The sequence below is a fragment of the Mus musculus genome, chromosome 5, assembly GCF_000001635.26.
Source record: "Mus musculus strain C57BL/6J chromosome 5, GRCm38.p6 C57BL/6J".
NCBI classification, from domain to species: Eukaryota; Metazoa; Chordata; class Mammalia; order Rodentia; family Muridae; genus Mus; species Mus musculus.
This window is the reverse complement of record NC_000071.6, coordinates 91,987,255-92,000,761: the sequence shown is the minus strand read 5'-3', so window position 1 is coordinate 92,000,761 and position 13,507 is coordinate 91,987,255. Positions and strand designations below refer to the sequence as shown.

The 13,507-nt window shown below is 43.5% G+C and overlaps 1 protein-coding gene across 1 annotated transcript; it reads right to left on the bottom strand.

Moving 5' to 3' along the window:
- Nucleotides 1-5,444: 5,444 nt before the first annotated feature.
- Odaph (odontogenesis associated phosphoprotein) lies at nucleotides 5,445-13,289 on the bottom strand. Its single transcript, NM_001177577.1, has 2 exons — nucleotides 13,204-13,289; nucleotides 5,445-6,117 (listed from the first exon to the last, which is right to left on the bottom strand). The coding sequence occupies exons 1-2, from the start codon at nucleotides 13,265-13,267 to the stop codon at nucleotides 5,801-5,803; spliced, it is 381 nt and encodes a 126-aa protein (NP_001171048.1). The 5' UTR covers nucleotides 13,268-13,289; the 3' UTR covers nucleotides 5,445-5,800.
- Nucleotides 13,290-13,507: the final 218 nt, after the last annotated feature.

The window sequence follows — 13,507 nt, the reverse complement described above, 5'->3', positions numbered from 1 at the left end:
GAGGCACTTTCTGCTTGACCCATGTGTCTCTGTTCATGGGGCTTTCAGCTCGTCAGGTGTATGAAGTATAGAGTTAGATTTAAAACTATGAGAAATGTAGTTGAGGTGGATGCAGTGGCAAACGCCAAGGGGCAGAACTAGAGGAGTTCTGCATTCCCAGCCAGCCTGGTCTACAAATCTCATGCCAGGCCCTCCAAGGCTACATAGTGAGACCCTGTCTTAAAACAAACAACAACAATAACAGAGAGAGAGAGAGAGAGAGAGAGAGAGAGAACAAGCAAAACTCTACCACCACCATTGTAGTTCAAATCTGCCTTAGTAGGGGAAGGCATCTTTCTCTCCTCTCTCTCTCTCTCTCTCTCTCTCTCTCTCTCTCTCTCTCTCTCTCTCTCTCTCTCTCTCTCTCCTTCCTTCCTTCCTTCCTTCCTTCCTTCCATCCTTCCTTCCTTCCTTCCTTCCATTCTTTTTGAGGCAAAGACTCACTATGTAGCTCTGGCTGGCCTGAAGTTGTTATCCAGAGGCAACTGATCTGGACTCACAAGAGTGCCTGCCTCTACCTCCCAAGAACTTGGATAAAAGACGTGTGCCACCACACCTGTCAGGGAAGGGAGATGGTATTGGTGCACACTAAGACTATGCTAGGGGAATTCTATTTAGTCTATTATTGCTAACTGCTGGTCAATGTAATATTCAAATGCTTATTTGATAAACAAAAGCTACCACTATAATTAGTGTGCATACACTGACTTCCTTTATATTGTAGTAGTTTAAAAAAAAGAAAACTCCATTGATGGGTTGGTGAGATGGCTCAGTGGTTAAGATTAATTGCCCTTCCAGAGGAAGTAGCTGAGGTGGTCATCAGATGACTCAAAAGGTAAGGGCCTGCCACAAGCCTGCCTGACAGCCTGAGTTGGATTCCTCTCTCTCTCTGTCTCTCTCTCTCTCTCTCTCTCTCTCTCTCTCTCTCTCTCTCTCGATCTTGTGTGTGTGTGTGTGTGTGTGTGGCTTCAGTGTGTCACAAACCAGTTATTTAGTAGCAGACAGTCTCAGACCACACACATCCTTCCTCAAGCCTAGATGCCCATCTCTTGTTGGCCACTTGCAGCCTACAACATTTTTCTTCCTCCCTACTGAGGTGGATTTCCTCTTTGTGATGAAGCCAGTGTCCAGTGTGAGGCTGAGCAGTTTCCCAGGTGTAAATGTTGCTGTATTTTGACTGGGAAGGGTGCAAGCAAGAATGATTTCTGTGTGGAGATGAAAGTAGTTCCTGCCCCCTTCCCCCAATCTGTGTCATCTTTGGCCTCTTGGCCCACAAGCAGCTCTGTTACGGTCAGAGGTTCTAAAGTCTTAAAGATATTTTTCCACGTCTAGTATTCATCACCAACAGTGGAAGCTCAAATGCAACCCAGGGGCCTAGCTGCTATTGGTGGTTATGGGTGAATATGATCTCTCACTCCCTACTTTTCCCTTTGAGAACTGTGCTTCCATTCCAGGCAAACCTCCCCTTCCCCCAATTAAAAAGTAGCTTCTCTGACATAAATGCTCACCATGTCTCACTTCAGGCAATCTAGACTATGTGTTCTCAACCTGTGGGTCATGACCCACTTGGGGGTTGTAAGACTCTGAGGAGCTTTAACTACTGAGGACTCCCTATGTGAACCACGGGGAGCCAGGGATCGATGCAAAAGCAAGAGGAATTTATTGTTCCAGTGCGCTGGGGCTGTCCTGCACCTGAAGGAAAGGCAAGGACCTCCGGCTGCCTATTCTGCGAGTTTTTATACAGTTTTTAGGGGCAGAATAGAGCATCAGCAACTAGGCACAACATGATTGGTGGAACAGTGTACCCTCTAAACTGGTTGGTGTTAAGGGAATGAGGTAGTAGGGGCTTCCCATATCTGCAGGCAGCCAACAGTCAGTCTGTCCTGCAGTTTTTCTGAGGAATGTAATCAGCCCCTCCCTTCCAGAGGGGAGGGGTGCCTATGTGCTCCATGACCTCTCTCTTCCAGGAGGGAAGGGGCCTTCATGTTCTGGGGCCTGGTGGAATTTTCCAAAGGTCCTGAGCTGACCTCTTTAGGGTCAAATATCTGATATGTGGGTCACATATTAGATATTCTGCATTTCAGATATTTATATTATGATTCACAACAGTAGCAAAATTACTTAGAAACAATTATGGTTGGGGGGTCACCACAACACAAGGGCTACGCTGAAGGGTTGCAGTGTTAGGAAGGTTGAGAACCATTGGTCTAGATGCTCAGAACCCTTACAGCTAATGTGAGAATCATTAAGAGGCTGGCAGTGAGGTCTGTGGGGGTGAGGTTTTATTTTTTCACTTCTCTTTAAGGCAAGGATAAATATAAGAGTAACTTCTATGTGTGTGTTTTTAAAAAGATTTTTAAATTTTTTAATTATGTGTATATATGTGTTCTTGTGTGTGTGTGTGCACACTCGAATGCTGGAGCCTTTGAGGTCTGGAAAAGGACATCAGATACCCTGGAAGTGAAGTTACAGGTGGTTGTGAGCAGCCTGACGAGGGTGCTAGGAAGCAAATTCAGGTCACTGCTATGTATGCTTAACTGCTGAGCCATCGACCCAGCCTCTCTGTGTTGTCTTTAAGAATGCTTCTAGGCCCAGCCGTTAAGAGCACTGACTGCTCTTCCAGAGGTCCTGAGTTCAATTCCCAGAAACCACATGGTGGCTCACAACCATCTGTAATGGAATCCGATGCCCTCTTCTGGTGTGTCTGAAGACTGCCACAGTGTACGCACATACATGAAATAAATAAATCTTAAAACAAACAAACACATGAAAAAGATTTAACTGGCATTAGATTTCTGTGAGTTGGAGACCAGCCTGATCTAAGAGTGAGTTCCAGGACAGCCAAAGCTGCTACACACAGAGAAACCTTGTCTCGAAAAGCAAAAATAAAAAAAAAAAAAACAAAAACAAAAACCAAACCAAAACAAAAAGAATGCTTCTAAATTATCATTTTGAAATGATGTCACAATATAGAACAGCAAGAATTTCATATGGCCTTTACTTTCAGGCGTATCGATTGTAAAAACATTATCTACCCGCTTAACCACCTACCTACCTACCTATTGTGCATCTATCAAGTTCATTTTTTTTTCCCCTTGAATGATCTGAGATTGAATTCTTGAAATTAGGCTCTCATTCTCCATCAAATGCCCCAGAATCTCTTCTCTGAGAACATGATATTCTCTTCCAGAATTGCAAATTCAGAAACTTAACTGGTATGACAGCATTACTAAATATATTGTTCATATTCTAAGTTTGCCAGATCATTTATGGCCACCCTCCAACCCCCAGCCCTCACTGCCAGCCTTCCCATCTCAGGATCCCACACTACATTATCTGGCACGACATGTTCGTTCATTTGCTTTAACCTTCTCCTTTCATGGGGTCAGCATTTTTGAAGATGCTAATTTTGAGCACATCCTCAAACCCTCTGAGTTTATTGTAGGAGTAAATTGAGCTTATCTGTATGGGACATAATTAGAACTGTAGACTTACCTGGTTATTCACACCTCAAAGCCAAAAATACATGAAAGAATGATCATATCCTCCTGAAAGACCCCTTTGCTCCCAAACCAGCTTCATGTTAAAAAGAATGCGCATCTTAATGCCCTGGAGAAGCTAGATCCCTGGAAGGCATTGGTGGCTGGAGACACTCCAACGCAACATACTTGTCTGGAGTCACCATATTTTAGAAGCAAAATTCATGAAGCCAGAAGAATGGTAGAAATGTGTTTAAGTCATAAGAGCTCAAAGTTTTGAGTGCAAGTGTGTGCTGCCTAGCATAGAGGCATCTTTACCCATTACAGGGAGCGGGACAGTGTTATCTCACTTTACCTAAAGAAGATTCTGTCAAACCTGGAAGAATTAGCCAGCTTTCAGCAACAAACACAGTGATTGATACACCAAACCTGCCATCCATTGTTACTATGTAATCTGAGGTTTACACACTACCTAACAGGGTCTTGTAAGGGGTTAGACTTTAATTGTAAACTTGTATTTACATTTATTATTGTGTGTGAGAGGTGTCCTTGGAGAGGGGAGGCACAGGTGTCTCGGTGTCAGTGTGGAGGTCAGAAGATCACTGGTAGCCGGTTCTCTCCACTACCTTCTATGCCCAGAACTATTAATTTTTTTAAAAAAAGATTTTATTTCTTTATTTTATACATATGATGAATACACTGTTCCTATCTTCAGACACACAACAGAAGAGTGCATCAGATTCCATTACAGATGGTTGTGAACCACCATGTGGTTGCTGGGATTTGAATTCAGAACCTCTGGAAGAGCAGTCAGTGCTCTCAACCGCTGAGCCATCTCTCCAGCCCTTAATTTTTTTTTGTTTTTTGTTTTTTCGAGTCAGGGTTTCTCTGTATAGCCCTGGCTGTCCTGGAACTCACTCTGTAGACCAGGCTGGTTAATTTTTTTTTTAATAGCAAAAGTTCTAATATTTGGAAGGGAAATGCCCCAATCAAACTTAGGGTTGTTTTGAGACAGCGAGGTTCTTCGAGACTGCCAAGCACATAGGTGTGCTGTGAAGAGCCAGGGAGAGACATGAGATTAAAATCCAAATCTTTCTTCGTGTTTGTCTTTTTCTGGTTTGTTTTTCCTCCCCACCAAACAAACACAGAATGTGTGAAGTTCATTTCAAAATATATTTTCAGGATTAAAATAGGCTTTAACTTAAGCCTCTAAATTTGAAGGAAGTATCCCTTCTTACACTACTGGCTACCATGGCTTAAGTTTTTTCCTTTTCCATTTGACATGGGAAAGAAGCATGCCAGCATGACCATCTGTCTTCTTTTCCTGGATGTCCATTCCCAGAGTTCTCACGCATTTGTGTTTTTCTGAGTTTTCTTTCTTCCTATGTCACAGCAACGACAGCAGCAGCATTTGCACATAATTCTTGAGAACAAGTAGGAGTCACTGGCCTCATGCACAGAACTCCCACATCATTGCAAAGTGAGTGGCACAAGCGAGAGGCAGGGTTTGTTAGAGAGGCCACATGGACAAGGCCTTGTCTCTTACTCCCCTGAGAGCACAAGGCCCTCATCTTGAGATGCAGTCAACTAATGTCCAGGTAATTTTAAAGCCCAGTTTTTGATTGGAGCCATGTTGAAAGTTTGAAGAGAAGTATGTGTCTATGTGACAATCACAGGAGAAACAATGACACAGTTGTCTAATTAATATGAGCAAATAGTAATATTAAAAGTAAGTTAGGATATGACAGGTAAAATATTTTGAGTTGGGCAGTTCCCCGTAAAATTAGAGCATTACCTAGAACCATTTTCTCTAGATGGCTTTTTGCTTTAATCTTTATAGTTTCTTTTAAAGCTCTTTGTAGATCCATCTGCTCTCTAAGATTCCCGTTGAGTACGAAAAGAGTGTTATTAATGGATGCATTTGGCTCATAACGGTCTCATTAAAATGTCCTTCACTCTAATTTGGAAGTGGAGGTTAATTAATACTGCTGGTGTCCAAGTACGGATAAAAAATTATTAGAACCGCCCACTAAAAGACTTTATTTGCACTAATATCCTGTGGAATAAGACTGGTGCCGTTACGGCCAGATTTTGTAAGCAAAAATGTGTAATCCAAACTCCTTGTTGTTGATTAAAAAAAAGAAAGAAAGAGAAAAAAAATCTCGTCACTGTCATTGAGGGTACTTAATCTTCCAACGCAGGGATTTTAGATTGGAGAGCGAAACAGTTTCATCACCCTTTCCAGAGGCGCCGATTCTTTTGCTTCAACAAGTCTGCGCTTCTCAGTTCTCCCTGCTCTCCTCAGATGAGCTTCCGCTCTGCTGCTGTCTTCTAAGGATGAGTCGCCAAGGGATCAGTCTACCTCGCGGCCTGTAGAATGGCCAGAACTGGAAGCGGCGGTTGTTTGGAAGGAAGAAAGGGAACCTCGGGGAGAAGCCCGGCCCCCTTGGTGGAAAAGAAAACGTGGGTGTCCTTGGGATGGGCTGGGCCCTTGTTACCAGATTCCTTGTGGTGGGCGGAGGAGTGAGTGTGAAGATCTGGCAGTCTGTAGGCTTTGCGTTATTTTGTGAGCCGCCAGGAGGGGTGACTACATCTTGTCCTGTGGAAATGAAAATGTAGGTCAGGAAATGGGCCTAGCAGCAGAAACAAAAGACAGTTAGATCCCTCCGGGTGAGGCTTGGAGAGAGATAAGAATCAAACAGAGACATTTTAAAGCATGACTGAACTGCAGTGACTCAAGGAGATGATGCATGGACACAGCTAACGATCCACATATTTATCTGGGGAACTGGTCCAAAAGAAATAAATACATATTTATCAAAGACACTAGAAGACTAAATAGGTTACAGTAACCTAAACAATCCAAATGCCCCCATCAATAGGAGGATAGCTAAATAAACCATATACTTCATACAATGAAACAGTCCCCAGAATGAAAAGCAAAACCAGCCAGGCCCTAGACACCCAGATGAATCCAAGCTACAATAAACAATGGAAATTAAACACAAAAAGGTGTACAGTGTTCATGAATAAGCAAAGTGGAGCTAAGGTAAGAAGTCAGAATGAGGATCAGCACAAATGTGATTTTATGGAGGAATTAACCAAGAACTCTGTAGCAATGTTCTACACTTTGATCTCAGTACTCATTAAGTAGATTTGGATATTAGGTAATATACATACACATATGTGTACCAGTATAAAATGTGGTGAAGCTGTACCTTTAGGACTTAAGGTTTTTTTGTTTCTTGGGGGGGGGGTGTTGTTGTTGTTGTTGTTGTTTTGTATATCATTTAAGACTCTGTACTGGCTGGTTTTGTGTCAACTTGGAGTTATCACAGAGAAAGGAGCTTCAGGTGAGGAAATGCCTCCTTGAGATCCAGCTGTGGGTCATTTTCTCAATTAGTGATCAAGGTGGGAGGGCCCATTGTGGGTGGTATCATCTCTGGGCTAAGCAAGCCAGAAAGTAACATCCCTCCATGGCCTCTGCATCAGCTCCTACTTCCTGACCTACTTGAGTTCCCAGTCCTGACTTCTTTTGGTGATGAACAGCAACATGGAAGTGTAAGCTGAATAAACCCTTTCCTCCCCAACTTGCTTCTTGGTCATGCTGCTTGTACAGGAATAGAAACCCTGACTAAGACAGACTCACTGAAATAACACAAAATTTATTTACTATGGAGAAAATAAAAAATAAAGAAAATAGTGCCAAAGACCAGTGCACACATCTTGGTTTTGAGAAGAAATTTGGATGTAGCCAAGGGTTAGTTGTTCCCGTGCCTGAATCAGCCATTGAGTTGGTCTTGCAAAAGTAAGTTCTGCTGTGCAGAGTTCTGTGGCCTAGAACATATCAGTCTAGACAAGAGAAGACTGAACAGATGTGAATGCTGGAAACATGAACATCCTCCAGGAAGCTGAGCGTTCTGGTGACTTGAAAACCAAAACCCAAACCCAACCCAAACCAAACCAAAGCAAGCAACCAACCAATCAAAAACCCCTCTCCCTCTCCCAGGACAGTTGATTTGAATTTCTTGGCCACACTGGATATAATTATCTAGCTGCCAGAGACCTTAGTTCCTTTTTTTTTTTTTTTTAAAGAATTTGTTTATTATATGTAAGTACATTGTAGCTGTCTTTAGACACCAGAAGAGGGTGTCATATGTCACTACGGATGGTTGTGAGCCACCATGTGGTTGCTGGGATTTGAACTTAGGACCTTCTGAAGAGCAGTCAGTGCTCTTACCCGCTGAGCCATCTCACCAGCCCCTTAGTTCATTTTTAAACCAACAACTCTTAGATATGTCAGCTTTGAACACCTGGCTGTGGCTGATTGGGCTATTGCTAGACACTCAACACAGTCACCAGCTAGTCACTGAGGAATTAAATTCTCACTTGAGAATTACTGTGAAGACACAGTGGGAGATGTTAGTAGGAGGTGTAGGACAGTGGCTGATGTGTGACTTTTTGGCCAGTTGAATTTTGATGGAGAGGTCAGCCTCCATGTAATAGTATGGTAAGCAGCCTTCTTCCCCCCTCTTTCCCCCCCCCAAGATAGTATGTATATGCATGTTCACATACATGTGTGCCTGTGTGTGCATGATTATGTATACACATGTGTGGAGGCCAGAGATTGATGTTGGGCATCTCTATAACTTGATCTCTACTTTATTTATTGAGGCAGGATCTCTCACGGAACCCAGCACTCTCTGATTCCCCTGGTCAGTGACTGCTGGAGAGGAAGTCACTGTCTTCAGTGATGGAGCCACCAACCTATGCTCTAGTGGAGACCTTCACACCCACGTCTACTTGGTTGGCCTTGGTTAAATCCGACAGAACAAGCACAAAGCAAAACCAAAACGAGACTTGAAAGTGGGATGGAGATTTGTGGGAGCACCTGGGAGGGGTTGGTAGTTGATAGTGGGAGATGGTAAGAGAAGGTAAAAGGATGGGTGTGGTTAGGCCTGTATGTAGTTGTATACAATGTCATACTTATAAGATAATCATTTTATAAGGTTGGTAATTTTCCCCACACCTATCCAGACTACTGAATATTGAAACGATATGACTGAAATTAGGTCGAGAAACATCAAATTATAGAAGATGACTAAATCCCACAGTGTTGATTCTTTCTGATAAATTCCTAACTTTTGTAACATGAAAACTTTATATACTCAGAATCTAGCCACTAGGAGAGAAGTTAGCCTTGCTGGGAAGTCTCATCCTGATAGCTGGCTATTAGGTCAGGCTCAGCAAGGCCTTGAGCTCTGCCATCCAGTGAACTATCCCGCTTTATAAACATCCTGACCACCACCTGCTGCATAGGCTCATCTTGTTTCTTGATGCCCTGAAGCTGACCTCTCAATCCCATAGTGGTTGGTGCTAGAGCATGCAGAAGACTTTTCTACCAGGCTGAGGTGTTTAGCTTCGTGCTCTCTTCTGGGAATCCACAAGCAGCTTCCCTCTATCACCCACCCAGGACAGTCGATGAGACCATATAAACATGTTTTGATATTTCCCCAGCAAGCTAATCACATGATGATTACAGTGGGTTACTACTTCCAAGTTACTACTGCAAGTGTCCTCGAATGTAAGAACTGGAGCTGGAGCACTGGCTCCTCAGCCAGAGGACTCAGGTGTGATTCCCAGTACACACATGGTGTCTTACAACTACCAATCTGGTTCCAGGGGATCTAACACACTCTTCTTCCAGGCATGCAGGTGGTGTGCAGGCAAAACACCCCTACATATAAAGTAAAAATAAAGTGTGGGAGCCCTAGGACTTGGTTTGGCAGTCTGTCTCATGGGACAAGGTCAAGACTATCTATGTGAATTGATGCTAAACGGCTTCTTCCTTCCCCTCGCTCAGCTGACCCCGCCTACCTATCTCTTCTTTAACCTCATTCTGCTCACTTCCTGAAGTCATTATCTTTGTTTTCTCCTCAAACTGCCTTGAAAATTCCATCTTGATTTACTACCTCTCTAAGTTTACCTAATGCCACATTTCAGAGTGAAAACTTGGGCAATCTGCTAATAACATCTCAGGTTCTTCTTTTGTTAAAGAGGGCTGTAAACATCTCAGGTTCTTTTGTTAAAGAGGGCTGCAAACATCTCAGGTTCTTCTTTTGTTAAAGAGGGCTGCAAGCTTTGTACCCATTCAAACAGTTAAACAGTGCTGTCCCCTCTACCCCAAAACGCTGCTTTGGCAAAAGTCCTTAATATTCCTGGGCTTAAATTTTGGCTCCCGGTGCCTAGAGTTCCTCTTGTCCTGGATCTCTCATGTAGTGCCCAAGTCAGACCTCCTTAGGGAGATCGTCCCTGCCTGGACGCTGGATTGGAACTTGGAAAACTTCCATAGCAGTCTTGGCCCACCAGCATTGAACTTATGAACCATGCCCTTAGCATTCCTGAAATGCCCAGCAGACCATCTTACAGACTGGCCCTACCCCCAGGGCCTGTGGAAGAATTAAACTGATGGAGAGAAAGCTTCATTTCTATAACAGCATAAGTTTCTATGTTCTTACCTATGAAGGACAGTGTGAAGATTAACATGTATTTCCCACACGTCACACACTGACACACCAGCAAGGGCACTGTACATCAAAGCTAAGCATCCTGAAAACTTAATAAGACCAAAGTAGGTCACACATTTGAATGTTGACTAAAAAACATCTGCCAGGCAGTGGTGGCTCACGCCTTTAATCCCAGCACTTGGGAGGCAGAGGCAGGCAGATTTCTTAGTTCAAGGCCAGCCTGGTCTATAGAGTGAGTTCCAGGACAGCCAGGGCTACACAGAGAAACCCTGTCTCAAAAAACAAAAACAAAAACAAACAATCAAACAAACATCTGGAGAGGCAGGGCAGCATGATATTCCAGAGGCAGGGTCCCTGCTTCTAATACTGTGACTAAGGACAGATCACCTCACCCCTGAGGGTTTTTTTTTCCCTTATTTGAAAGATGTAAGAATAGTATGGTCTATCCAATGGGCTTATGAAATTATCCAAGATAAGATATTAACGGTTCTGGGAGATACCCTTTGCATAGTACACATTTATTAAGTTAGCAATTGTTATTGTTAATTGTTAAGGTTGTGAATGTTATAGAAGGATTTTTAGCAGCACAAGCTTCACTTCTTAGGTTTATCTGTTTATCTTTTATATAAGATCTGTGTGTATCAAGGTAAGGGTAGGACTAAAGTACATAATAACTATAAGACTAGGAACTCTGTGAAGACGAGGGATTATTGATTCTGTTGGTCATTGCTGATGTCTTCAGCACCTGGAACACTCCCTGGATGGCAGTGTTATCCTTGAAGACTTGGTGTATCTCTGAATGACTAGGCAGACACTGGCTGTTCTTCTCGGTGTTTTTGTGGTACTCAGCGAGAATTTAATTCCAGCCTTAGAGTGTTTTAAATAATAATTTATATTTAAAATTATAGTATTATATAATACAAGCCAAAATATTGTTTGAAGTTTGGATGTCAGTCTTAAATGGGCTTATTATAGTCTAGACGTGAAATTTGTATCATACCCCCAAACTAGCTCGATTTTTTAAAAAAAGAGGTAATGATGAGAAGATCTTTTTATAATTACCTGTGCTCTGTGGTTTATCTGGGCAGTCAAGAGCTGTTTTGTAGAGAGCTGTAGTGATTTTTATAGCAGCAAGCCTGGGTCTACCCACGCCATTCTTCCTTACAGAGCACCTGGAATCTTAGATTTCCCATGCCCATTCAGACTCCAGCCACAAAGAAATACCAATGCCGTGGTTAACTGACTCATAATAACTGTAACTCAATTCATTTTGTGGACACCAAGAACGATTGGCTATTTTTGTAAAATTCATCACTTGAAAGATAAAGAATTTAGAGCCCAGAAAATGTGCTAAACTCCCCGTCCCCCCTTCAGGATGCTGTACGTCGGGTCAACCGTGTGCACATCCCATATTACATGCTGAATTGAGCGCTGTGATGACAAAACCATAGCGCCTGTCTCTGAGGATTGGAAAGAGATTAGATACAGACAGATCTGCCAGTCAGGCATGGAACATACACTGCAGGTGAGGCACAGACTGCTTTGACAATCCAAAGATGTCAGAGAAAAACAACCTATTTTACAATAAAGTGCCTCCAGAAAGACTTGTAAGTGTGATATTACAGTAGCATTTAATTGCTGTTACTCGAAGCAGAACTGCAGAGAGCAGATGTGAGGCAGGAAAGGAGCAGGTGCTCTTGGACGGCGAAGGGCACAGGGACACATGTGAGCCTTCCTGCTGGGCAGTCAGTCCCAGAGGACAAGCAGAAATGAGTGATGACCTAGAACCTGTGCTGCCAAGCTCAGAGACCAAATCTCACCTTTCAGACGAAATTTTTATTTGTTTGTCTGGGGACATTGTCTCACTATGTAACCCTGGCTTTCCATTCTGAAACTTGCTACATAGACTAGGCTGGCCTTGAACTCGCAGATATCTTTCCGGCTTCTGCCTCTGAGTGTCAGGATCAGAGGCACACACCACTGTGTTCAGCCCTCAAAGGATAGTTTTAGATATAAATAATTGAAATCTCGAATCTCGTTATAACCTATTTAGCTATTTTCAAAGCCTCAAGAGAACAAAACAAGAGATGTCAACAAATTTGCTCTGTGACTACATGTGCCCCATAAGCTGGAAAGAAGGTGGCCTCTTTTTCAGCAGATGTCCATAACCTCATCTTGGGAATTGAGGAACTGCTGCCCTGTGATAGCTGTAGTCTGTGCAGAGGCTGGGTTAGGGGATCTCTGGGTATCTAGCAACAAGTTCTGATGCCTCTCCCTGTCTCCAGTCTGTCTCAGACATTGTGTGACAACTGCAGAGAAAATGTTGGAAGATGAATGGAGTCTCACTGAACCCCTTGAAAAGCTTCCCTAGGTCAGGGAATGTAAGTGGGCGAGAGGCTCTGTCCAACACTGGATCCCTCCTCACTGAACAGCACCTACGTCTGCATTTAAAGTCAATTACGAAAACAAATGCTAGATGCAGGGCCCCCAGGTTCTCCTTCCTATTCCTTTCTCCTATCTTCCATATCTTCCCTTGGGCAGGGACTTGAAATCCAATGTCCATGCTCAGAGCATCTGCAGGTTCAGTGGAGAGCAAGGGGGAGGAGTGCAGGGTTGGGGGGGGGGTGCTGGGGGAGGGGAGAATGGGAGCAAGGGAGAAATTAGTCAGCCTCAGGAAATCTGCTCACCTTGGTAGAGCCAAGACACAGCTCATCAGGTATGATTCATTAAAGCAATAAACAAAGACTCAGCCTGAAGAGCTGGCTGCTGGAAATGGAAGGAAGCAGACAGTGCTATAATTCCACATAAACACTGTTAGCTCCATAACCGATAACCGTAGTAACAACAGTAGCCTTGATGCAGTGCTTTTAATGTGCAGAGGCTTTTGCTTATAGCTCAGTTGTCCTCTCCAGCCCCACAACAATGCATAATCATATATAATGTTCAAGTATACCCTAAAATCACAGAGGTAACGCTAAGACTGGGATCCAGGTCTTCAGGTGAGCCACCCCAGCCTTTCATTTCATTCACACAGGCTGATGGTAGCAAAGAAACATTTCCAACATATGGAAATATGTAACCATGGAAGCCACCTTTGTTTTCCTGTATGGTATTATTTATCTAACCCACACACAGTAGGTAAAAACTCAGACTCTTACCTTCTGCTGTAGTTACCACCAACCAGCTGACCAGTAACCAGGAGACATGGAAAGCTGGAGCCATGGCTTCTGCCCTGAGCACTCACTGCTCTGGGCCCCAGGCTGCTTTAAAGGAGAGTGAGTGAGTTGGCAGCAGCCTGAGTCAGGCAATTTGCATTTGCATAGTGGACCACAACCACCCGGACCTGTGGTGGGAGAGTAAGAAACTCTCAAGGAAATACCAGACAGTCTTCGTCAACCTGAAGCTTCTGGTAATGCCAGGCAAGCGTCACGCACCTCTCCTTCACTCTGGACTGAAGGAAGC